Below are 23,582 nucleotides of genomic sequence, written 5' to 3'. Positions count from 1 at the left end.
CAGAAGCATACAACTACCTGCACAGTAACAGAATAGGGAAAGTACTGTTGAAGAAACAGTGAGTTTATATTTCTGAAGGCAGCAGTAGAGTTCAGCCACAGCGTCAGTCAAGCTAAACATGCAGCGTGGATGATGCTGGAGGAAAGTGAAGTCATGGAGACAGACGGCTGCTCCTCTATTGCCGGGTTAGGGAAGTCATGCAGTCATGCAGTAGTTATTCTGTGTAAGATATTCATAAACCCAAACATTTATTTTAGTGTCACAGCTGCGAGCCACACTAGTCTCCGTTCCCCCTTCCTCGGCACGGCGTGGACACGGACGTGTTTGTTGAAGTTGTTGATGTTCAACACAAGAAGTTTCTGAAAAAAGCTTAAATTTTCATGAATTGTTGTGGCGACCAACAACAGCACATGTTGTTGTACCTGAGCTCATTTTAAAAACAATTTAGCATTGATGACAAAACGCTAGCTGGTTTGGGCTAGCTTGGCGGCAGCGGTCAGTCATGCAGTTGCAAGGCAACCGGAAACAGAAAAGCGCCGGTGGAAGTAGTTATCTGTCATGGCAGCACCCAGAGGCTTCTGAAGAAACGGGTGGATAGTCCACTGTGCTGTTGCCCAGAGGAGAGCTGTGTGTAGAGACCAAAGGGTCCCCTCGAAGCCGACTGCTGACGATGTTCAGACCCAGCATGCAACACAACTGCAGCAGGTGTTCCTGTTCCGATGTGAAGGAGAGGAGAGGAGATGTTGATCTGTCTCCCTGTGCAGTGATCAGATCTGGTTCTGTGCCTGTTCTGGCGTTAAGGTCACCACGGATCAGCATGTTTCTGTGTGTTTGGTAGAAGCTGATCTCATCTTCAAGAATGGAGAAGCTGTTTTCATTATAATAAGGGGACTCTGATGGGGGGATATAGGCTGCACATATGAATATGTCTCTGTCTGTGGAGACCACCTCTTTTTTATTTTGATCCAAATTGAAAAATCTCCTTTTCTGAGTAATTCTGTTGGGTGTGTGAGGTTCGTCTTGTACCAGATCAACTTCCCTCCCTGCAAAACAATGATATCTGAATTTTCTAACTCTTTGCTAAAGTCTGGGGTCCTGCTGCTCTTAAGGCCAAAAGCAGAAGACCTCAGACCCTGAATGTTCCAACATGAGGTTACAAAAGATTTAGATTTAAGTTTAAAACTCAAAATGTGGCATTCTGTGTTAAAATGAGATAAACTCCCAATCCTGTTGTCAATGAAGAGACAAATTATAATATTATAACCCTTTAAAATTGATGAATAGATAACTAAGTAAATATGCACATTAAAGAAAAACAATAATGATAAATAAATAAATGATAATAAATAATAAATCTCTCTCTCTCTGCAGCAGACAGAGAAGCAGCTTTATAGGCTCATCACACTCACAACAACTTATTACAAGGAAATGTGTTTGTTAGATAACTGTGTTTGTGTTTCTATACCGCCGTTTCCACAACAGGGATTTATTTATTCATTAAAAAAAAACACAATATAAGGGCACTTTTTAATAGGAAGCAAAAAGGGCAGATGGTTCTAGAACCTCCCTGCGTCCACGTTCAGTCCTGAAGGGGAGACCCGGGTTTAGCTTTAACACGTTCTGTCTCTAAAGATGACGTCTTCAAATGTCTCGTTCTGTCCACAACACAAAGACATTCAGTTTACTGTCACAGAGGAAAGAAACAGAAAACATTCACATTTAATTGAACATTATTGATCATGTTGAAGTGAAGATTAAATACATAAATCTTCATGTGAGTCGAGACTCAGAGATCCTGAAAGTGTTTGGACTTGTTCTCTTTTGTCACAAACCAACGATCACAGCAGCTGGAGGTCTGATAACTGACTCAGGGTCAGCTGGGAATCTGTCTCAGTGTAGCTGCTAGTTTATTGATTATCAGCATCAGATTCATTTGTGACTGTGTTTGTTTGTTTATAATTATTTATTTCATTTACTACCACATGTATATAAAAACCAGAGCAGTGTATGTTGTCGTCTCTCTACCACTCACACTTTTTATCAACAGTGTAGTAAAACCTGTTTGTGTGGTTTGACTTGATCTGGGTGAGACATCGTCTGATAAATGAAACATCAGTGAACATAATTCTGTTTAAAAACATAATTCTCTGTCATGTGAAACTTTAATCTGATGTCCTCAGAAAGTTCAGTGAACATATTTGAATGACAAAGTGAAACAACATGTGTGTTCAGCTGTGGAACAGGATAGTTTGGTGGTTAGTTGTGTCTTTGAATCCAGTCCAATAAATCAAGATGTGACATGAATAAAACTACAACTTCTCCTGGTGTTATAAAGATGAACAGTTTCCACAGCTGAACACATTTTGTAACATTCAAACACAAACGCTCAATAACAGAAACCTGATTAACTTTACTGTAAGATTAAATATACTTAAAATATGTCAGTACAAGCTGGACACAACCAAAACTATCATGTTAGAGGAAACAGCTGTTTGAGTTTTTGTTGTGTAAAGTTGTTATCTGACTTTGTTTCCTGATGACTCAGCATGTTAACATACTGAGTAACATGTTTTTATCTTCCAGCTGTCAGAGTGGTCGTGGAAGAAGACAGTGATGCTGTTTTACCCTGTTCCCTCAGCACAGAGGAGGACATCTCAGGAAAACTGTTTGACTGGAAGAAAGATGGTCAGAAGGAGGTGTTCATGTATGATGCAGGCGTTCATTACAATAACGGCCGTCCAGGTCAAGATGAGCAGTTCAAAGGTCGAGTCTCATTTTATCAAGATCAACTGCAGAACGGCGACGCCTCCATAAAGATCACAAGAACAAAGATGGCCGACAGCGGGACCTACAGCTGTGATTTTCCACATCGTCCTTGGATACAAACATCCTTCATCGAGCTTGTTGTTGGTGAGTGTTTTCATTAAACAGTTAAAGATGTCGCTCATTTACTGCTGCGACTGGTTCCAGAGTCCCAGATGGACTTTTGTTCAGTGGTCAGAATCCACATCTGGCAGGGCCTCGAGCCCACAGAGCTGCAGCCACATCTGGAGAGACGACCTCTGTATCAAACATGCTGATATCAGAGACACACTGCAGATTATGTCTCTCTGTACAATGAAGCTTCAGCCGTCTGTAGGAGATGAAATATGACTTTTACACAGTATTACCTGTCTGTTTCAAAACTATCTAACATGTGTTTGTTTTGCCTTTCAGATCCAGTCTTAACCTCTTGGGGTTCACTTTGATTTTGTGTGTCTCTGCCTCTTAATATTTACTCATTTTAAACAGTTTAATACAAAAACCAGCAGCAGCTGATACATGTCCACTACATCACTGTAAAGCAAACACTCTGAGGTTCATCAGGTGTGTTGATCTGATTTAAAGCTCAGAGAGAGTTGAACTGCTAAATGATCAAACAGAGAAAATGTCAAAGTTTTTTTTTGTTTGTTTCATTTCATTTTTTAATTAAATTAAGACAGAAGAGGTGAAAACATCCCAGGTGAGTCCTGATTGTGATGACGTCACTCTCCACCTCTACATGTCTCTGTAAATGTCTTCTCAGGCCTGTCAGTCTGAACACTTACATCTGTGGGCCTGAACCTCTCTGTGTTCACCTGACTGGGATCAGTCGTCACTTACAGGTGGACACGTTTATTATATTATAGTTATACAACAACATCTTTTCAGTCCAAGAAGCCTGTGTGTTATTAAATCTGATGCTTTTATTCAGATTGTCTCATTACATGAAGAAGTTATTGTGCAATATGCTGCAGTAAAATAATACTACATTTCCCAAAAAGCCTGATATAATATCCTTCACTGGACCAACTTTTAGACATGGACAAGAAATAATTTAATTTAAAAGTCAAATGTTAGTGCAGTTGTTTCTGTTTGAAAAGTTTAGTTCACAGAGTCAAACAAGCTTTGGAGCTTCAGTATCATCTGATCATCTCTTGGTGCTTCTGAACTGTTTGTGTCGATACTGAGAAGAGTTTCTAATATTCAGTCAAACATCGTTGACATTAAACACTCTTATGTGTAATAAGAATAAATAAATCAACCCAGTTAAATCTTTCACAATTTTCTCTTGGCAAAATTTCAACAAATTTTATGGTTCATTTTTCTTTCAGGCAGCATAATTAAAATATTTCTCACTAACATGAGACACATCAGGTGTGTTCACCTTTGAACATTAGAATTTACATTATACAACAATCTTTAGAGTACAAATAATCAAATTCTCTGTATATGTGCATCAGTATCACACTGTAAAAAGTTTAAATTGTTTGAAATATTGTCCCATAAAATGCTGCTGGAGGTTTTTATTGTGTTTTTCTCTTCACAGTAAACTGTATACAAGCAGAGTGTAGATGAACAAAATCACAATATGACATTAATAATGTTGAAACTGTCTCTGTATGATCTGTTGGTTATATAATGTGTTCACAGGTGCAGCTCCAAAGCCAGTTATCAGTATACTTGCTGTTACAAAGGACTGGGTCCTGCTGCAGTGTGAAGCTCGTGGTGTTCCACCTCTCACAGTAGAGTTGAAGGACGGTGCTGGTAACATCCTCAACAGTGAGTCGACTCCAACATCAGAAACAGGAAGTCCTTCATCCATCACTCTCAACATTACTGTGACCAAGACTGATGACTACAGCTGTGTAGCTACACAGAAGCAATTCAGCCATCAGGTTACTGCTGTGATCCCTGTGTATATCCAAGGTGAGATTCTTCTTAGTTCTGATTTAATATGTAAATAATTGAAAACATTTTAAGTGAAACATTATGAAATAGAAATGATGACGTTGGTTCATCCAAGATTTAAGTGAGAATTAGAAATTTGAAGACAGAAAGTCTGAATTCACCTTTTAGGAGCATGAACATCATTAATTTTTGTCTTTGTGACGATGTACAACATTTATTAATCATTAACACTCTATGTGCTGTATGTGATATGCAGTTAGATTCACAGTGTTACACTCACTCTGTTTACAGTAAATATATTTCAGAGGAAACATCTGAGGACAGTTATGATGCTCACTGACAAGTTTGTGCATCAAACTGCAGAAATCTTTATTTTACCAGAAAGAACAAATTCTGAAAGGTCAGAACTGATCTGAGTCTTTTTTAAACTCAGCCTAGTTACATCTGTGTATTTATGTACAGTAAGTAAACTCACACACAGCTGAGCTGGTTGTTCAGCACATAATAACTAGGAGGTGTAACTGTGGAGGAACTGATGGACCCGACTGACAGAACTGGATCAGAACAGACAAACAGAATATGAGCTGCTGAGTGAGTAGAAGAGGAAACAGAAGATAATCTGACATGACGCTGATCTGAAGTGATGAGTTATGATGAGAGATAATAACAACATGAGTCATTAAACATCATCACAGGTTTTAACTCACTCGGACACAATAAATCACTTTCAGTACTGTTGAGTTATGATTTATAACATTATATAATATTGCTGGAATTATAAATGATTGAAGTTACAGAACAGTTGTGTTGGATTACTTCAGATTAGAGCTGCGAGGTACGACCTTAAAATGATATCAAGACATTTTAAGGCCACATCCTGATATAAGAAACATCTGAGGACAGTTATGATGCTCACTGACAAGTTTGTGCATCAAACTGCAGAAATCTTTATTTGACTTTATATTTCATTGTAAAAGTTTGAGTGAGAACAGTTGTGTTGTGTTGTGTTGTGTTGTGTTGCAGCAGATCATTAATGTGCGCCTCATAAAGTGGCCACAGTGTGTTTGTTATTCTGTGTGTAATTATACATGACAACAATCTGAACACAGACACTTGATTCATGAGTTCATTTAGTTGATTAATCAGAGAAACTTTGAGTCCTGAAACACATCTGAGCTCCGTCTCCTGGAGTCACACTGGAGCTGCTTCTGGTTCTGATGTCACAGGATCTTCATCACTGAATCTTTTTGTCAGCGACATAAAAGAATGATGTTGGTACCGGGCTCAGGTCCACTGAGGAGCTCAGACTGAAAGTGGTCCTGAACTCTGAGCCTCCTTTTCTGTCAAGTTTGTGGCTCCTTTCCAGTTGAGAGGCAGTTTTCACAAACGAGGCCTGTAGTGAAGCTCCACAGCTGCCTCTTCTGCTGCTGACTGTTTAAATCCTTCACACCGACTGTCTGTGAGTTCACACCTGGACAAGTTCAATGTACAGACATGTGGTGACTGAACAAAGATTTCTGCATCCACACACTAAAATGAATCACTGCACACAAAGTGAGTCTCACACACAGCTGAGCTGGTTGTTCAGCACATAATAACTAGGAGGTGTAACTGTGGAGGAACTGATGGACCCGACTGACAGAACTGGATCAGAACAGACAAACAGAATATGAGCTGCTGAGTGAGTAGAAGAGGAAACAGAAGATAATCTGACACGACGCTGATCTGAAGTGATGAGTTATGATGAGAGATAATAACAACATCCATCCATCCATCTTCTACCGCTTTATCCGTTACCGGGTCGCGGGGGCAGCTGTCTGAGCAGGGACATCCAGACTTCCCTCACCCCGGACACTTCCTCCAGCTCTTCTGGGAGGATCCCAAGGCGTTACCAGGCCAGCTGGGTGACATAGTCGCTCCAGCGTGTCCTGGGTCTTCCTCGGGGTCTCCTCCCAGTGGGACATGCCAGGAACACCTCCCGTGGAAGGCGTCCCGGGGGCATCCGATATAGATGCCCGAGCCACCTCAGCTGGCTCCTCTGGATGTGGAGGAGCAGCGGCTCTACTCCGAGCTCCTCCCGGGTGACAGAGCTCCTCACCCTATCTCTAAGGGAGAGACCGCCACCCTGCAGAGGAAACTCATTTCAGCCGCTTGTATCCGTAATAACAACATGAGTCATTAAACATCATCACAGGTTTTAACTCACCCTGACACAATAAATCACTTTCAGTACTGTTGAGTTATGATTTATAACATTATATAATATTGCTGGAATTATAAATGATTGAAGTTACAGAACAGTTGTGTTGGATTACTTCAGATTAGAGCTGCGAGGTACGACCTTAAAATGATATCAAGATATTTTAAGGCCACATCCTGATATAAGATGTGTAACTGGATAATGTGAAATGTTCTCAGAAGAACTTCAGAAGTGTTGGGACGAGCCACAAAATCAAATATCTGAATATGTTCGACCAAATAGGCCCCACTGTGAGATCAATACTGATGAGTGACGATTGTTACTTTCACAAAACATTAACAGGATGAGATTTCTGATCAATAATCATCATTAATGCTGATATAATGACTCAGTGGGTAAAGAAAGTATTAGAACAAGTCGGTGAGTTCAGAACATGACGTCACTTTACTGTAATGAGCCTTTAGAACCAGGAGACAGTTTTGATATATCACCATGTGAGAATATCAAATATCTAAAACAATATAAATTCTCATATCATGATGACAGTTTATATTGTTTATGTTGCTCAGCCTACTTTAGATTGTACAGGTGTTCCTATTAAAGTGTCCACACCCAAACTATGTTAACAGAAGGAGACGAGCTTTTAATGATCCTGTGTTTCACATTTCATGACACATTTTCTTTATTATTTAATGTGAATAGAAACAAAGTTCACATGACGCACAACAAATGTTTAAAGTTGAGGAGCTGCTGTAAAGTCGTCACTGTCGATGTGTTTCTGTCATGATGGGAGGCAGAAAAGTTGTAAATAGTTAGAAACTCTCAGTAGAAGTTAAATGTGTGTGAAATATGATCCTCTGTTGAAGAATGCTGCGAGCTGTAACTGAGCCTCATCGTGCTTTTTATCACTTTTTGGTTTCTTGTGTTTTTCTTTAATCTTAAACTCGCTCTGATCAACAAGCAGAGATGTGATGAACAAAAAACATCCCAACATTACATTTCTGATGCTGTAATTAAATCTAATGTTACCTTTTGTTTCTATGTTTCCAGGTGCAGCTTCAGAGCCGTATGTCACAACAGTTAAAACAGCTGATGGGATGGTGCTGCAGTGTAAAGTTCTAGGTGCTTTTCCAAAACCTAAAGTCGATTGGAAGGACAGATCTGGAAACGTCCTTCCTGTTAAAGTACTGAGGGAAACAGAAAGTGGAGGCCTCTACGACATCGTCCTCCGAGCTGCTGTGACAAAGACCGACACCTTCCGCTGTGTCGTCACTCAGGAGGAAATTGGCCACGAAATTGAAGCTAAGATTGATGTTGTCAAGGGTGAGATTCCTCTTTGTGTCATATGAAGTGTTCAGTCATTTTAATTGTTGTTGGTTTCTACGTTTTCAAAAAACTTTACACATGTTCAGACTGAAAACAAAGCACATTGTGATGAAGACGTCTACACAAGTCAGAAATGTTTCAAACTTCTCTTCAAATTCTAAGAATTGATGAAACTTCACCCACAAACTCAGTAATAGATTAATAAACAGCTGCTGCAGCCTGATCCTGACTTTCTGTCACATTTAACTACCAAAAGTGAAAAAAAAAAAAATATATATATATATATATATATATATATATATATATATATATATATTGTTTCACCAGAACACAGTGAAGTTGTCATTAGTCACCACGCAGCCTCTCAGACTGGGTCAGAACCAGGAGACACAGTGATTTATTTCTAACAGAGACTCAGACAGCTGGAGGAGTGAGTGCAGTCAGTAGTGCAGCAGTGGATGAGTGAAGATGTGCTGTGTGGATGTTGAGCTGTAAAAACAAACCAAAGGAAACCAAAAGCCACGACACAAAGATGTGTGAGCAGATGTTGTGAAGGAGTTGTATACATGCAGCACATCAGGCCCAGGTGTGTCCCACGCTGCTGATGAACCTCCCAACAGGTCTGCAGCCCTGGAGACAGAAAGCACAGCAACAGCAGAGTGAAGCCGTCAGAGAGGCCGTCACTGTTAGCTCTGTTTAGATTAGAGAGATTAGAGAGAGACTTTATTAATCCCAACCACAAACTGCAGCGTTACAGCAGCCCAGTTACACAAGAATCACACAACAGACAACATGGAGCCACTCAGACAGGAAGAGAAGAGTTTAGTCCTCATGTAAAGAAGAACGAACAACTTCACAATGTTTCATTTATAATCCTGTAAATGTTCTTTATAACTGATGTCATTTATCTTTATCTTCACAGTTCCACCTCCAGAGCCAGGTGAGATTCTTCCTCATGTTCTTTTAATCACATCATGTTATATTTGGTTTCAAAAAATGTGATGTGAGTTCAGATGGAACAGAAAGTACACAAAGTGAAAAATGTTTCAAACTGAGTGAAGAATTTCATCTTCTACTGAGACTCAACTTCAGTAATCTACAGACTGTGTTGACAACATGGAGCCACTCAGACAGGAAGAGAAGAGTTTACTCACTGAGGGTTTGATTCTTTTATTTCTCAACTACAAACTGAACTCACACTGAAAACTGGGACCAAACTTTAACTGTGAATAAACACAATGATAGTTCCTGTAATAATATGAGATCATGGAGCTTTGAACTGAGTTTCTACTGGACACTAATTAAAACTTGTAATTAGCACCATTGTATTCAGGCTGTAACTACAAGTCTCCAACATTAATGATCATCTTATAATTGTAGTAATTGTGACTATTAAAGCAGCAGAAGCTGATCAGAGATCAGCTGAAGGATTTGATGCTGAAGGATGAATTCAGATTCAGAAATCAGGACCGAACCTGTTTCACAGCAACATAAATGATCAAACTCTTCAACCTTTCAAATCAAATCTAGATCCTGCTGTGATCTTTAGTGAGCTTTAGTGAGCTGAGACAGAAGAATTGTTCTGATTCTATCATTTAAAACTCTGTGTGGAGAGATGTGAAACTGTCTCTCAGTCTATATGTGTCTATAAGAAGCTCTAAATATTGATTCTGTTCTTTTATTAATGAGTTAAAGTATATTTATGTTTCACAGTCGGAGCTTCAACAGACTCTCGCTTCATAAAACCTGCGACTGTGTTGATGTGCTGCCATCAGGGCCCAATAACTGTGGACCCGACCAGCACCAAGAAGCTGACAGTGATTTTAATCTCCATGTTTGTGGACAGTAGTCAGTGGTGGAAGAAGTACTGGGATACTTTACTGAAGTGACAGAAGCAGAAACACAAAGTAAAAATACTCTGTTACAAGTAAAAGTCCACTTGAGTAAAAGTGTAAAAGTGTCAGTAAAAGTGTTGTGAAGAAGTTTTATATTTTCTCAGATGATCCTGTGTTTTTACTGTCAGATCAAAGTGATGAATGGAACTAAGTCCATTTGTTTCTTCACTGCTGGGACCAGAACCAGAAGCAGCCTCTGAGCTGTGGAGCCCAGCAGGAGGAAACTGGACCTGAGATCAGAGCTAACATCACTGTTCCTGCTCACATTCATCCCAGTGGAGTTTTCATGTGGAACAAGTTCAGACTTCAGGAGCAGACTCACCTTTAGTGGTTCTGTGTGGGCTGTGAGGTCCAGTCTGCTGCTGATCATCTGACCTCAACTTCTGTCTCTCACATCCACTTTTATCTCTTTCAGGGTGGTCAGCTGGAGCGATTGTTGTTGTTACACTTGTCATCACCCTGCTAGTTGTTGGTCTTCCTCTATTTGTGCTTCTCAAGAAAGGTTTCATCACACTCAATTGTAAGAAGTTCAAAGGTTTTTTTTAAATCACCATATTAATGATAAACATCACAACTCATTCTTTATGTTTCTCATGTTCAGAGTCTTGACAGATGTTTTATTCTCTCTGACATTAATCATTCTGTGTGTATTTACACTCAGAGGAGGATCAAGTTTGTGATTTTCTTGAGTATAACTTTGTTTTGTTTCCTTCTGATCCAGGTTCAAGACGAAACAGAGCCAACGGACCACCACGTACTTCTGAACAACCACTTTCTTCATCAAATCTTGCTGAATGACAGTGAGAACATCTTGTCTGGTCACTTATTTCAGTCTGAGGAGTAAAACCTGGTTTTAACATTAAACTGAGTCTCAGGTTCAGGTGAGGATTGGTGTTGTGTTGCAGCAGATAGTTGTGATGGTAGAACAGAAGGTTGTTTGTGTGACGATGTGCATGTAGCTCATTCTGCTGTCATCACTATGTTACCACGGCAACAATCTCTCCCTGAACTGTCCTCATGTCCTGAAGCTCATCCAGATCATAGACAGTGAGATCTTACAGTTAATACATTTATATAAAAATAAATACACATAATCAGTCCTCGTCTTTATCTCACAGCACTCAGTCACAAATAGTGTCCAAGTCAAGTGTCGGACTCAGAATCCTGTCAGAGTAAAAAGACGTCAGTCGCTCTGACACGTTTGTCTGATGGCTGAACAACATCTGAACCGACTCACTTCCTGAAACCAACAAACCAACATTCACATCCACTTCAAGTAGTGACTGACCAACACAGGAAGTCTGCAGGGTTTGAACTTTTCTCTCAAGCTGGATTTTAATTCTTCACACAACTTCTTCTTTCACGTCTCTGTTCAACAGAGTTCAACTGACAGTAAAGATCGTCTGAACGTAGTCGTTGACTCTGTTATTAATGTTGTTGAGGACAAAGACGAGCTCTTTCTCTCTGTTCTATGTTGCTTTTATTCTTTTATTTTTATACTCTGATGATCTGAAGCGTCTCTAGCAGCTGGTCAGTTAATCACACGTCGCTGGTTCGATCCCCGGCTCCTCCCGTCCACATGTCCAAGTGTCCTTGAGCAACAGGCTGAAGCCCAAACTGCTCCTGATGGTCAGACCAGCACCTTGCATGGTAGCTGACTGCCATCGGTGAGTGAGTGAGTGAGTGAGTGAGTGAGTGAGTGAGTGAGTGAGTGAGTGAGTGAGTGAGTGAGTGAGTGAGTGAGTGAGTGAGTGAGTGAGTGGATGAATGAGGGCAGCAGTGATGTATAAATGCGTCTATTTACCAAATATTATCAGACTGCTTGTAGAGCTTAAAGCTCCTGACTGAGCTCCACATGTGCTTTAAAACCATCAGACTTCACTGAACTGAAGCTGCTGTTAACACTGTCAGTCACTGTCAATATAATGTGACTTTATATTGTAGATTTGTGTTGTTGGCATTATTTGGGTCGAGCCTGTGTTGGTTCTTGTTTCTGTTTTAAGGTGCTCAGCAGTCTGTCAGGTCCAGTTCCACACTGATGGTTCTGTTGTTCACTGATGATGCTCTTGTCGTGTTTCAGGTCATTTCAGGCAGCGCTTCATCATTTCTGTACAAATGTTTGAATAAAAGATGAAAACTGTCAAACTGTGTGTTGTGACTGTTTCTGATGTTTCTGTCTTCAAACTGGGATCAAAGAAATAAAAGTGATTTTAATTTCTGGTCTGATTCTGAGATGATCTGTATTTTACAGACATTAAAACAGTTTGAATGAAACAATATTTCAGATACGTCAGATTTCAAACAAAGCTTCTAACAAACAGACAGTTCACTGCACTGACAGCTTCATTAATGGACATTTTAAACTGAATATTAATCAAACCAACAGATCATTTTAATCCTGATACAATCAACTGTTGAAAGTATGAGCATAAGAATATATTTTTAAATTGTGTAGTTTCTTATTATTATGTTGATATCATGTTTTCTTTGTAGACAATCAAAGCAACAAATATCTGGAAATACTTTGAAATACTGATCATAATATCAGTTATTCTCAACAGATCCTTTACATGTTTACACTTATTTTCCTGAGATACTCGTAAGATTAATATTAGACAGCAATCATCAGTATCAGGACTTGAAACGACTGTGTCTATTTTAAAGAAAGATCTGGTCACGTCAGATATTTCTTTCCTCTTAGTATGGCACTAATACTCCGTCATATATCAGTGCCATACTAAGACGAAAAAAACTAAAGAAATAACGAGAATAAAGTTGTAATAATAGGAGAATAATGTAATAATAACAAAAGAAAAAAAGTCATTTTAATGAGAATAAAGCTTTGATAGAGTTATCAAGATCTGACGTGACCAGATCTTTCTTCCAAACAGACACAGTCGTTTGCACAATCGTTTCAAAGTCCTGATACTGATGATAAAGATTGTAAATATTTCCTTATTTTTGAGACTGATACCAAATTATAACAGTCCTCATTTCAACACAAGGGGAAGACTGCTCTTTCTTGTTACAGTTCTCATAAAATGACTACATTATTCTCGTAATATTATGACTTTATTCTCATAATTAAAAAAAAATAATAATAACAATATTTTTGTCTCCTAGTCTGGCTCTAATACTCCGTCGTAGTAGTGAAATAATGACATTAGTGAAAAACTTGGTGTGAAAAATGTAGAGACCATATTTGATCAAACGCCCTGTTCTGGTAAAACTAGTGCAAGTGATGAAATGTCCATTTGAGATAATACGCCTGATGTGTGTAGTAAGTTACAGATAAGATGCATAACACATACTCAGAGTATATATATATTTTTTTATTTACTAATCACGCATGTTAACGTAGGACAATATTACTCTATCATGTGTTGGACGTTGCAACAGGTTTGTATAACATCACACAGTGAAGCCATTTATAGAAATCTTATATAGCTATAAATAGTGAAATATGTGTGATTTTGGTCAGTTTTATGAGCTTGTAACACATTTTCATGATACTTCAGTGGCACATCTTGGTGTTTATTTTTTACTGTAAACCTTATTAATGCTAAAATTGATTTAGTTATTCAACATCTGTGATTTATTTTGTTTTTCTGATTGAATTATAAAAGAATAGTGGTAACACCATTATTTATAATGCTATTTTTCACTTATTTTGTATTTACAATTTGTATGTCAAAAGTATTTGTTCTAAGTGGATCTACACGTCACTGTTACTGTCTTCCTTCATAAATAACTTAACGTGGGCACAATGTTGTCTCAGGAACTCTCTTTCCTTCAGCTGTCTGCTCAGGACTTTTATGGGAGGAGAGAGAGTGTTGGACAGGTGTACACAGGTGTGTCTCATTGTGCCACGCCCCCTAAACAAATCACCTACTGTGTGGCGGGACATCAACAACTATGGAGCTTCTTCCTCTCGTGTGTCTCTGTCTGCTGAGCTGCTCTGGAGACGGTAAGAAAACTGATCATCATCACTGACAGTTTGTCATTTCACTTTATTATCCGGATTTGGAAATCCCATTTTTTTGCTATCCAGGATTATGGGCCGGTTGTTCAAAGGTAATCTGATCGGATTTTGGTTACCTGATTGGATCAAATCTTGAAAATGGGTTGTTCAAAAGGGAAAGAAGGTTTCTGACATCAGATTAGTGAAAAAAAAAAGGAGTGATCTGGTCTTAACCTATCTGCTGTGAGCAGAACTAGCAGTCATAGTTTACTTTAAATTTACTTTAAATAATACATCAGAAACATAACTAAACTGTAGGAATGTAGACAACCGATCAGCGCAGCCTCAGTTTGGAGAAGCAGAGAGCCGCTCCAGCTCCGACACTCAGCTTTGTACTGCAGTGAACGGAGTCCAGAGAAAAGGTGAAATAAACCACCTAAAACAAGGCTCACCTTAAAAAACCTGTAACAGTTCAAGTGTACGTTGTAAAGGGAAAATTCACACCGCTTTACATCGCCGTCAGACCGCCCTTTCTTTTGGCACTACTTTTTCTCAACCGTAGAACCTCCGTATCCCTACGCATTAGCATAACTGCACTGCAGTCTCTGTGACTGTGTTTATTTGTGGATGACAGGTTTTTTTAGTTACCACATGTATATAAAACCAGAGCAGTGTGTGTCATCCTCCCTCTACCACTCACAGTCATCTTCAACAATGCAGTAACACCTGTTTGTGTGGTTTGACTTGATCTGGGTGAGACATCGTCTGATAAATAATAAGATCTGTCAAACCAAAAGGTTCTTAAGATGTTTCCTGGTTCTTGTCCTCAGAATGATGTCCTGAGAAAGTTCAGTGAAACAACATGTGTGTTCAGCTGTGGAACAGGATAGTTTGGTGGTTAGTTGTGTCTTTGAATCCAGTCCAATAAATCAAGATGTGACATGAATAAAACTACAACTTCTCCTGGTGTTATAAAGATGAACAGTTTCCACAGCTGAACACATTTTGTAACATTCAAACACAAACGCTCAATAACAGAAACCTGATTAACTTTACTGTAAGATTAAATATACTTAAAATATGTCAGTACAAGCTGGACACAACCAAAACTATCATGTTAGAGGAAACAGCTGTTTGAGTTTTTGTTGTGTAAAGTTGTTATCTGACTTTGTTTCCTGATGACTCAGCATGTTAACATACTGAGTAACATGTTTTTATCTTCCAGCTGTCAGAGTGGTCGTGGAAGAAGACAGTGATGCTGTTTTAAACTGTTCCCTCAGCACAGAGGAGGACATCTCAGGAAAACTGTTTGACTGGAGGAAAGATGGTCAGAAGGAGATGAAGGAGGTGTTCATGTATGATGCAGGCAATCATTACAATAACGGCCGTCAAGGTCAAGATGATCAGTTCAAAGGTCGAGTCTCATTTTTTGAAGATCAACTGAAGAACGGTGACGCCTCCATAAAGATCACAGGAACAAAGATGGCCGACAGCGGGAACTACAGCTGTGATTTTCCACGTCATCAACCGAGACAAACATCCATCATCGAGCTTGTTGTTGGTGAGTGTTTTCATTAAACAGTTAAAGATGTCGCTCATTTACTGCTGCGACTGGTTCCAGAGTCCCAGATGGACTTTTGTTCAGTGGTCAGAATCCACATCTGGCAGGGCCTCGAGCCCACAGAGCTGCAGCCACATCTGGAGAGACGACCTCTGTATCAAACATGCTGATATCAGAGACACACTGCAGATTATGTCTCTCTGTACAATGAAGCTTCAGCCGTCTGTAGGAGATGAAACATGACTTTTACACAGTATTACCTGTCTGTTTCAAAACTATCTAACGTGTTTGTTTTGCCTTTAAGATCGAGTCTTAAAGGACAGAACAGGTGAAAACATCCCAGGTGAGTCCTGATTGTGCTGACGTCACTCTCCACCTCTACATGTCTCTGTAAATGTCTTCTCAGGCCTGTCAGTCTGAACACTTACATCTGTGGGCCTGAACCTCTCTGTGTTCACCTGACTGGGATCAGTCGTCACTTACAGGTGGACACGTTTATTATATTATAGTTATACAACAACATCTTTTCAGCTTCCAAGTCTTTTTACTGACATGAAAGAATAATGTCATCTACTTTATTAATGTAGTTTAGTGTCAGGTTCATTCTGGGTTCATGATTTTAACTTTATGTTTAATATTTATGTAACAATCCAACATCACAATATTCCTTTTATTATTTTTTATCTCAGTCATGATGAAATAGTTTATCTGTAAGCTGAAAGAAGCTCTTTCTGCAGCAGCAGTGACATCTGAAGCCTCTGACATCATCAATAAACTGTGACATCATCAAACTTCACCTGATATTCTTCACCTGACACGAGCTCTGACACAGGAGCAGCCATCAGATGGACTTTCTGAGCTTCTGTAACTCAGAACAAAAACTCCTGTTGACCTCAAACAATAATTAATTTAATAATGTTTTGGTACAAAGACCTTCATCAGCTTCCATCAGGAAAATGCTTCAGTGTTTCCATTTGTTTCCTCCTTTAGTTTAATAATATGATGAACTAGGTTTGTCAATATTATTCAGAAAATAATTTAAATTAATAATATTATTCTTATAATCATTAAAATATGCTTAAAATTCTTAAAATGTCTCTGAAACATACTATACCATGTTTCCTTGTATTCTTTGTTAAGATAAGAATACATTTATTGCATCACAGATACACTATGAAATACGAAGGTATTTGCTCACCTGCCTTGACTCGCATATGAAATTAAGTGACGTCCCATTCTTGTCATGACTCTGAATTTATGTCTTTGTATCATGTCTTGTGCCTTTGTCTTGATTTGAAGCTTCTCCTATGTTCTCCCCTCTGGCTCCCTGTCTGTTGGATTGTTCCCTTCATGTTTTCTCATGTGCTCCTCCCCCTCGTTACCTCACCTGGCCTCCTCCCTCCTCTCTCCTCACCTGTTCCTCGTCTGTTCATCAGTGTCTGTGTATTTAGTCTGTGTTTTCCCTTCACTCCTTGTTTGGTCATTGTATATATCTGTCTGCGTATAACAGCTTTAACTCTTCTGTTGTTTTTATGGGAATTTTCCTCTTGAAGTTGCAACAACTTTTCAGCATATTTTACACAGTACCTGTGTTTGTAACACGTTGTCTCTCCTGAATCCAATATAAGTCCATATGGCAGAAGTGCTGTTTCTCTTCACCACAACGTTTTCGTCAACCACATGGCTTTTCTCTCCTCCCTCAGCCATCATAACCTGGCAGTCACCGCCAAACTGATGCCTACTGATTTTGTCAGGGTAGATAACAGCTAGCTGGGGCTCCGTCTGATTGGCTAAATGTTTGCGTGCTCAAGGTGCATGCATGTCGCATGTAAACAAAATGATTTTTCTTATTCATAGCATGTCAGGCAGTCTTTGGCCCTGTTTATCGCAGGGCATGTGAGCAGAGCGGAGCGCAGAGCGGGTTTTAATCCAAAGGCCAGAGCGATGGTTCCGTTTCACTCAAGTTCCAAGACTGGCCACTAGATGGCAGTACAATGCCATCCACTGGCTCAAACAGACAGAACACAGAAAGAGGTGACAGCCCAAAATGATCTTTGAGCGAGCGTGGAGTGATTTCATCAGAGCTGAATAAAATTTTAGGTGAGCGGAGAGCGGTCTTTGAGCGGAGCTGTCTGGTATAACTAACTTTGAGCGATGGAGCGAAGCAGCGAAAACCTACGTAAGCAGGGAGTGGAAATTCTCACCGCTCAGCTCCGCTCACATGCTCTGGTTTATCGCACATGTTCGTATCACTATGACCATGAAAGCTGGATTTATCGGGAAGCCCTGCCTCCCATGTAGAGAGAAATTGCCCCACATGTGGCTCTCTGACACCTCAACCAGAAGGGATTCTCTCCTCTTCCTCTCACATCCTGCTCCTGTCTATACAGCACATTGATCACTGACAGGAACACTATGTCATTTCTTACACACTCAGTAAACTGTATACAAGCAGAGTGTAGATGAACAAAATCACAATATAACCTTGACAATGCTGAAACTGTGTCTTTGTAATCTACAGGTGCAGCTCCAGAGCCATGTATCAGGACACTTGATGACTCAAAGGACTCGTCTCTGCTGCAGTGTGAAGCTCACGGTGATCCACTTCCTACAATAAAGTGGAAGGACAGTGAAAACAACATTCTTCCTGCTGAGGAGCCACAGATCTCAGACAGAGGAGGTCGATTTTACATCACTGTCAAGATTACTGTGACCAAGACCGACAACTACAGCTGCGTAGCTACACAGGAGACACTCAGCCATCAGATTGCTGCTGTGACCTCTGTGCATATTGAAGGTGAGATTCTTCCTAGTTGTGATTTAATATGTAAATTTAAAATGTTTTAAACAGAGTGAAACATTTGTGTATAAAATAATGAGAGTGGAATTAGACACACACACACACACACACACACACACACACACACACACACACACACACACACACACACACACACACACACACACACACACACACACACACACACCAGGATTACATAGTCAGAAAATAGGAACATGAACTTCATTAATTTTTGTCTTTGTGACGATGTACAACATTTATTAATCATTAACACTCTATGTGCTGTATGTGATATGCAGTTAGATTGACAGTGTTACACTCACTCTGTTTACAGTAAATATATTTCAGAGGAAACATCTGAGGACAGTTATGATGCTCACTGACAAGTTTGTGCATCAAACTGCAGAAATCTTTATTTTACCAGAAAGAACAAATTCTGAAAGGTCAGAACTGATCTGAGTCTTTTTTAAACTCAACTCAACTAGTTACATCTGTGTATTTATGTACAGTAAGTAGACTCACACACAGCTGAGCTGGTTGTTCAGCACATAATAACTAGGAGGTGTAACTGTGGAGGAACTGATGGACCCGACTGACAGAACTGGATCAGAACAGACAAACAGAATATGAGCTGCTGAGTGAGTAGAAGAGGAAACAGAAGATAATCTGACATGACGCTGATCTGAAGTGATGAGTTATGATGAGAGATAATAACAACATGAGTCATTAAACATCATCACAGGTTTTAACTCACTCGGACACAATAAATCACTTTCAGTACTGTTGAGTTATGATTTATAACATTATATAATATTGCTGGAATTATAAATGATTGAAGTTACAGAACAGTTGTGTTGGATTACTTCAGATTAGAGCTGCGAGGTACGACCTTAAAATGATATCAAGACATTTTAAGGCCACATCCTGATATAAGATGTGTAACTGGATAATGTGAAATGTTCTCAGAAGAACTTCAGAAGTGTTGGGACGAGCCACAAAATCAAATATCTGAATATGTTTGACCAGATAGGCCCCACTGTGAGATCAATACTGATGAATGACGATTGTTACTTTCACAAACATTAACAGGATGAGATTTCTGATCAATAATCATCATTAATGCTGATATAATGACTCAGTGGGTAAAGAAAGTATTAGAACAAGTCGGTGAGTTCAGAACATGACGTCACTTTACTGTAATGAGCCTTTAGAACCAGGAGACAGTTTTGATATATCACCATGTGAGAATATCAAATATCTAAAACAATATATATTCTCATATCATGATGACAGTTTATATTGTTTATGTTGCTCAGCCTACTTTAGATTGTACAGGTGTTCCCATTAAAGTGTCCACACCCAAACTATGTTAACAGAAGGAGACGAGCTTTTAATGATCCTGTGTTTCACATTTCATGACACATTTTCTTTATTATTTAATGTGAATAGAAACAAAGTTCACATGACGCACAACAAATGTTTAAAGTTGAGGAGCTGCTGTAAAGTCGTCACTGTCGATGTGTTTCTGTCATGATGGGAGGCAGAAAAAGTGTTTTTTTAAGGAGAAGTTAGAAAAGTTTTCTTGTCTTTTCTTATCTAACTCTGCTGAAGGATGAATTCAGATTCAGAAATCAGGACCGAACCTGTTTCACAGCAACATAAATGATCAAACTCTTCAACCTTTCAAATCAAATCTAGATCCTGCTGTGATCTTTAGTGATCTTTAGTGAGCTGAGACAGAAGAATTGTTCTGGTTCTATCATTTAAAACTCTGTGTGGAGAGATGTGAAACTGTCTCTCAGTCTATATGTGTCTATAAGAAGCTCTAAATATTGATTCTGTTCTTTTATTAATGAGTTAAAGTATATTTATGTTTCACAGTCGGAGCTTCAACAGACTCTCGCTTCATAAAACCTGCGACTGTGTTGATGTGCTGCCATCAGGGCCCAATAACTGTGGACCCGACCAGCACCAAGAAGCTGACAGTGATTTTAATCTCCATGTTTGTGGACAGTAGTCAGTGGTGGAAGAAGTACTGGGATACTTTACTGAAGTGACAGAAGCAGAAACACAAAGTAAAAATACTCTGTTACAAGTAAAAGTCCACTTGAGTAAAAGTGTCAAAGTGTCAGTAAAAGTGTTGTGAAGAAGTTTTATATTTTCTCAGATGATCCTGTGTTTTTACTGTCAGATCAAAGTGATGAATGGAACTAAGTCCATTTGTTTCTTCACTGCTGGGACCAGAACCAGAAGCAGCCTCTGAGCTGTGGAGCCCAGCAGGAGGAAACTGGACCTGAGATCAGAGCTAACATCACTGTTCCTGCTCACATTCATCCCAGTGGAGTTTTCATGTGGAACAAGTTCAGACTTCAGGAGCAGACTCACCTTTAGTGGTTCTGTGTGGGCTGTGAGGTCCAGTCTGCTGCTGATCATCTGACCTCAACTTCTGACTCTCACATCCACTTTTATCTCTTTCAGGGTCCAACATTGGATGGATCATTGCTGGAGTTGTCGGCCTCCTTTTTGTTGTTGCTGCTGTTCTATCTGTGCTTTACATCAGGCATCGCGTAAAAAGACATTGTAAGAAAAGTACATTTAAACATCATATCAACATATTAATGATGAACAGACATCACAACTCGTTCTTTGTGTATCTCATGTTCAGAGTCTTGACAGATGTTTTATCTCTCTGACATTAATCATTCTGTGTGTATTTACACTCAGAGGAGGATCAGGTCAGTCAGACTTTCTTCACTGTGACTTTGTTTTGTTTCCTTCTGATCCAGGTTCAACACCAAACACAGCCAACGGACCAACAGGCGCCGATCAGAATACCGCAATGATTCAGTCAGAGCCAGTTTGAGTCTCAGATGATGCTGAATGACAGTGAGAACATCTTGTCTGGTCACTTATTTCAGTCTGAGGAGTAAAACCTGGTTTTAACATTAAACTGAGTCTCAGGTTCAGGTGAGGATTGGTGTTGTGTTGCAGCAGATAGTTGTGATGGTAGAACAGAAGGTTGTTTGTGTGACGATGTGCATGTAGCTCATTCTGCTGTCATCACTATGTTACCACGGCAACAATCTCTCCCTGAACTGTCCTCATGTCCTGAACCTCATCGATCCATGGTTCGATCCCCGGCTCCTCCCGTCCACATGTCCAAGTGTCCTTGAGCAACAGGCTGAAGCCCAAACTGCTCCTGATGGTCAGACCAGCACCTTGCATGGTAGGAGGAGGAAGGGAGAATGTCACATTGTTTGAGGTGTCACAAGAGCCACAGGTGGGGGCAAATCCCCCACATGGGAACATACAGAAGTTTTAGAAGTTTTGTTACATCAAAGTGTCATTATAATGTAAAGAAAATGTTTTATGGCTGCTGTAAATGAAGGTGACCTCCTCTCTGATTCTGTACTTGAGGGGTAACAATTTAGAGTTTGGCAGAGAACGCTCTTGCCTTCTCTCCACGCTGCGTGCATTAAACGAGATTTGATTCAGACGCTGAAGTCTGAAATTCTTAAGAGATTTAGAAACTCTCTACCTCACAAAGGAGAATTTCCACTACACTGTCAACATTTTGTAGCTGCCAGTTGATATAATGTGACACATATTTTTCTATATTTATATTTATGACATTATTGGACTATTATCTTTCTCAAAAAAATATTCCCATGTTAAATCATAATCATGACATAAACTAAATTAAGGTTTTGACATAAAACATTGAAATTAGTCAATGAAAACTTCAAAATTATTAGAGAATAAAGTAAAATAAATCATAATACATTAAAAGAATCAAAATTATGAGAGAAAAGGTCAAAGTTAACCCTTTTCTCACATAATTTTATCTCATAATTATGATTTATTTCTGGAATATTTTTTTTTTTATGAAGTCTTATTTTATTTTTTGGATTTTTATGCTTCTATGTATTTGTTGAGGTGCTGATCCAGAGTCAGTTACTAACTGAACTCTACACTCATGTCCAGTTTATTATAATTATAAGGTTTTAATGTTCAGTTTGTTTTTCAATGATCCAGTGAATCATTGGCTGTTGAACTGTTGTGTCTTATTCTGCAGCTGTTTGTATTATTCAGTTTGATCTGGATGAGCCTGATAAACTGTTGTTTGATATTTGAATTGTGTCTCAGAGTTCATGTGTGTTTCTGTTGTTCACTGATGATGCTTTTGTCGTGTTTCAGGTCATTTCAGGCAGTGCTTCATCATTTCTATACAAACGTTTGAATAAAACATGAAAACTGTCAAACTGTGTGTTGTGACTGTTTCTGATGTTTCTGTCTTCAAACTGGAATCAAAGAAATAAAAGTGATTTTAATTTCTGGTCTGATTCTGAGATGATCTGTATTTTACAGACATTAAAACAGTTTGAATGAAACAATATTTCAGATCATATGGTTACATTGTAACCTTGGTTCTCTGAGTGAAGAGACTATCGCTCATCATTACATATTCCATATGTACGGGGTAGATCTTTAAGACACCCCGTGAGGAGATGGTGCAACCCACAATCCCATGTCCAACAAACAAACTATTTACAAATGTACACTATATACAACTCCCCGGAGTAGGCCCTGCAAGGCACTAGGGCCGGCCATGGGAGGAAAGGGGCTGCCGGGGAAGCCCACAAGACGCAAGGTTGACCCAAGGGGGACAGGATAGGGCCCTGCAAGAAGCAAAGGCCAGTCTGTTCACGGAGCAGCCGCTCAATCAGCCCGCAAGACACAAGTCTGAGGGGGAGACAGAATGCCTACTGTCGGGCCACGCCCAGCACACGCTCCCCAAAGGAGGGGCTGGCGGCCACTTTCAACCGGTAGAACCTAGTAAAGGTTGACTGAGACGACCACGTGGTGGTGGAGCATATAGAAGCGAGGGAAACCCCCCGCCACAAGGCCCATGAAGCAGCCACACCCCGAGTGAAGTGTGCCCGGACCCCTGGTGGAACAGGCACACCTGACAGCGCACAAGCCTGCTGGATCGTGTCCGCAACCCAGTGCAACAGCCTGGATTTTGACAGAGACCTGCCCAAAGGCCCATGGTCGTAACACACAAAAAGCTGATTGGACTTCCGGACCGCCTGAGTACGCCAAAGGTACTCCGTCAAGGCCCTGACCGG

General features: G+C 39.7%; 1 protein-coding gene and 2 long non-coding RNA genes across 4 annotated transcripts in view; 1 reads left to right on the top strand and 2 right to left on the bottom strand.

The window, feature by feature from the left end:
* The window catches only part of LOC119021760 (butyrophilin subfamily 2 member A1-like), a 66,081-nt gene extending 43,366 nt beyond the window's left edge, over window positions 1–22,715 (top strand). The window contains exons 2-7 of one of the 2 annotated variants that reach the window (XM_037102261.1): window positions 2,584–2,910; window positions 4,453–4,728; window positions 7,961–8,233; window positions 9,159–9,176; window positions 10,547–10,651; window positions 10,853–12,037. In XM_037102261.1, coding sequence (XP_036958156.1) covers window positions 2,584–2,910; window positions 4,453–4,728; window positions 7,961–8,233; window positions 9,159–9,176; window positions 10,547–10,651; window positions 10,853–10,929 — 1,076 coding nt within the window. In that variant the 3' untranslated portion in view covers window positions 10,930–12,037. Of the gene's footprint in view, window positions 1–2,583; window positions 2,911–4,452; window positions 4,729–7,960; window positions 8,234–9,158; window positions 9,177–10,546; window positions 10,652–10,852; window positions 12,038–20,931; window positions 21,034–21,239 lie in introns of those variants that run through there. The other variant, XM_037102259.1, reaches the window with a different exon arrangement.
* LOC119021768 lies at window positions 5,823–10,517 on the bottom strand. Its single transcript, XR_005075747.1, has 2 exons — window positions 10,454–10,517; window positions 5,823–6,181 (listed from the first exon to the last, which is right to left on the bottom strand). It is a non-coding gene; the product is annotated as an uncharacterized LOC119021768 (long non-coding RNA).
* On the bottom strand, window positions 15,525–16,969 carry LOC119021769. Its single transcript, XR_005075748.1, has 2 exons — window positions 16,852–16,969; window positions 15,525–15,876 (listed from the first exon to the last, which is right to left on the bottom strand). It is a non-coding gene; the product is annotated as an uncharacterized LOC119021769 (long non-coding RNA).
* Window positions 22,716–23,582: the final 867 nt, after the last annotated feature.

Source organism: Acanthopagrus latus, chromosome 6, assembly GCF_904848185.1.
Source record: "Acanthopagrus latus isolate v.2019 chromosome 6, fAcaLat1.1, whole genome shotgun sequence".
Classification (NCBI taxonomy): domain Eukaryota; kingdom Metazoa; phylum Chordata; class Actinopteri; order Spariformes; family Sparidae; genus Acanthopagrus; species Acanthopagrus latus.
Note: the sequence above shows the minus strand (reverse complement) of the source record. Positions and strands in the feature narration are given on the sequence as shown.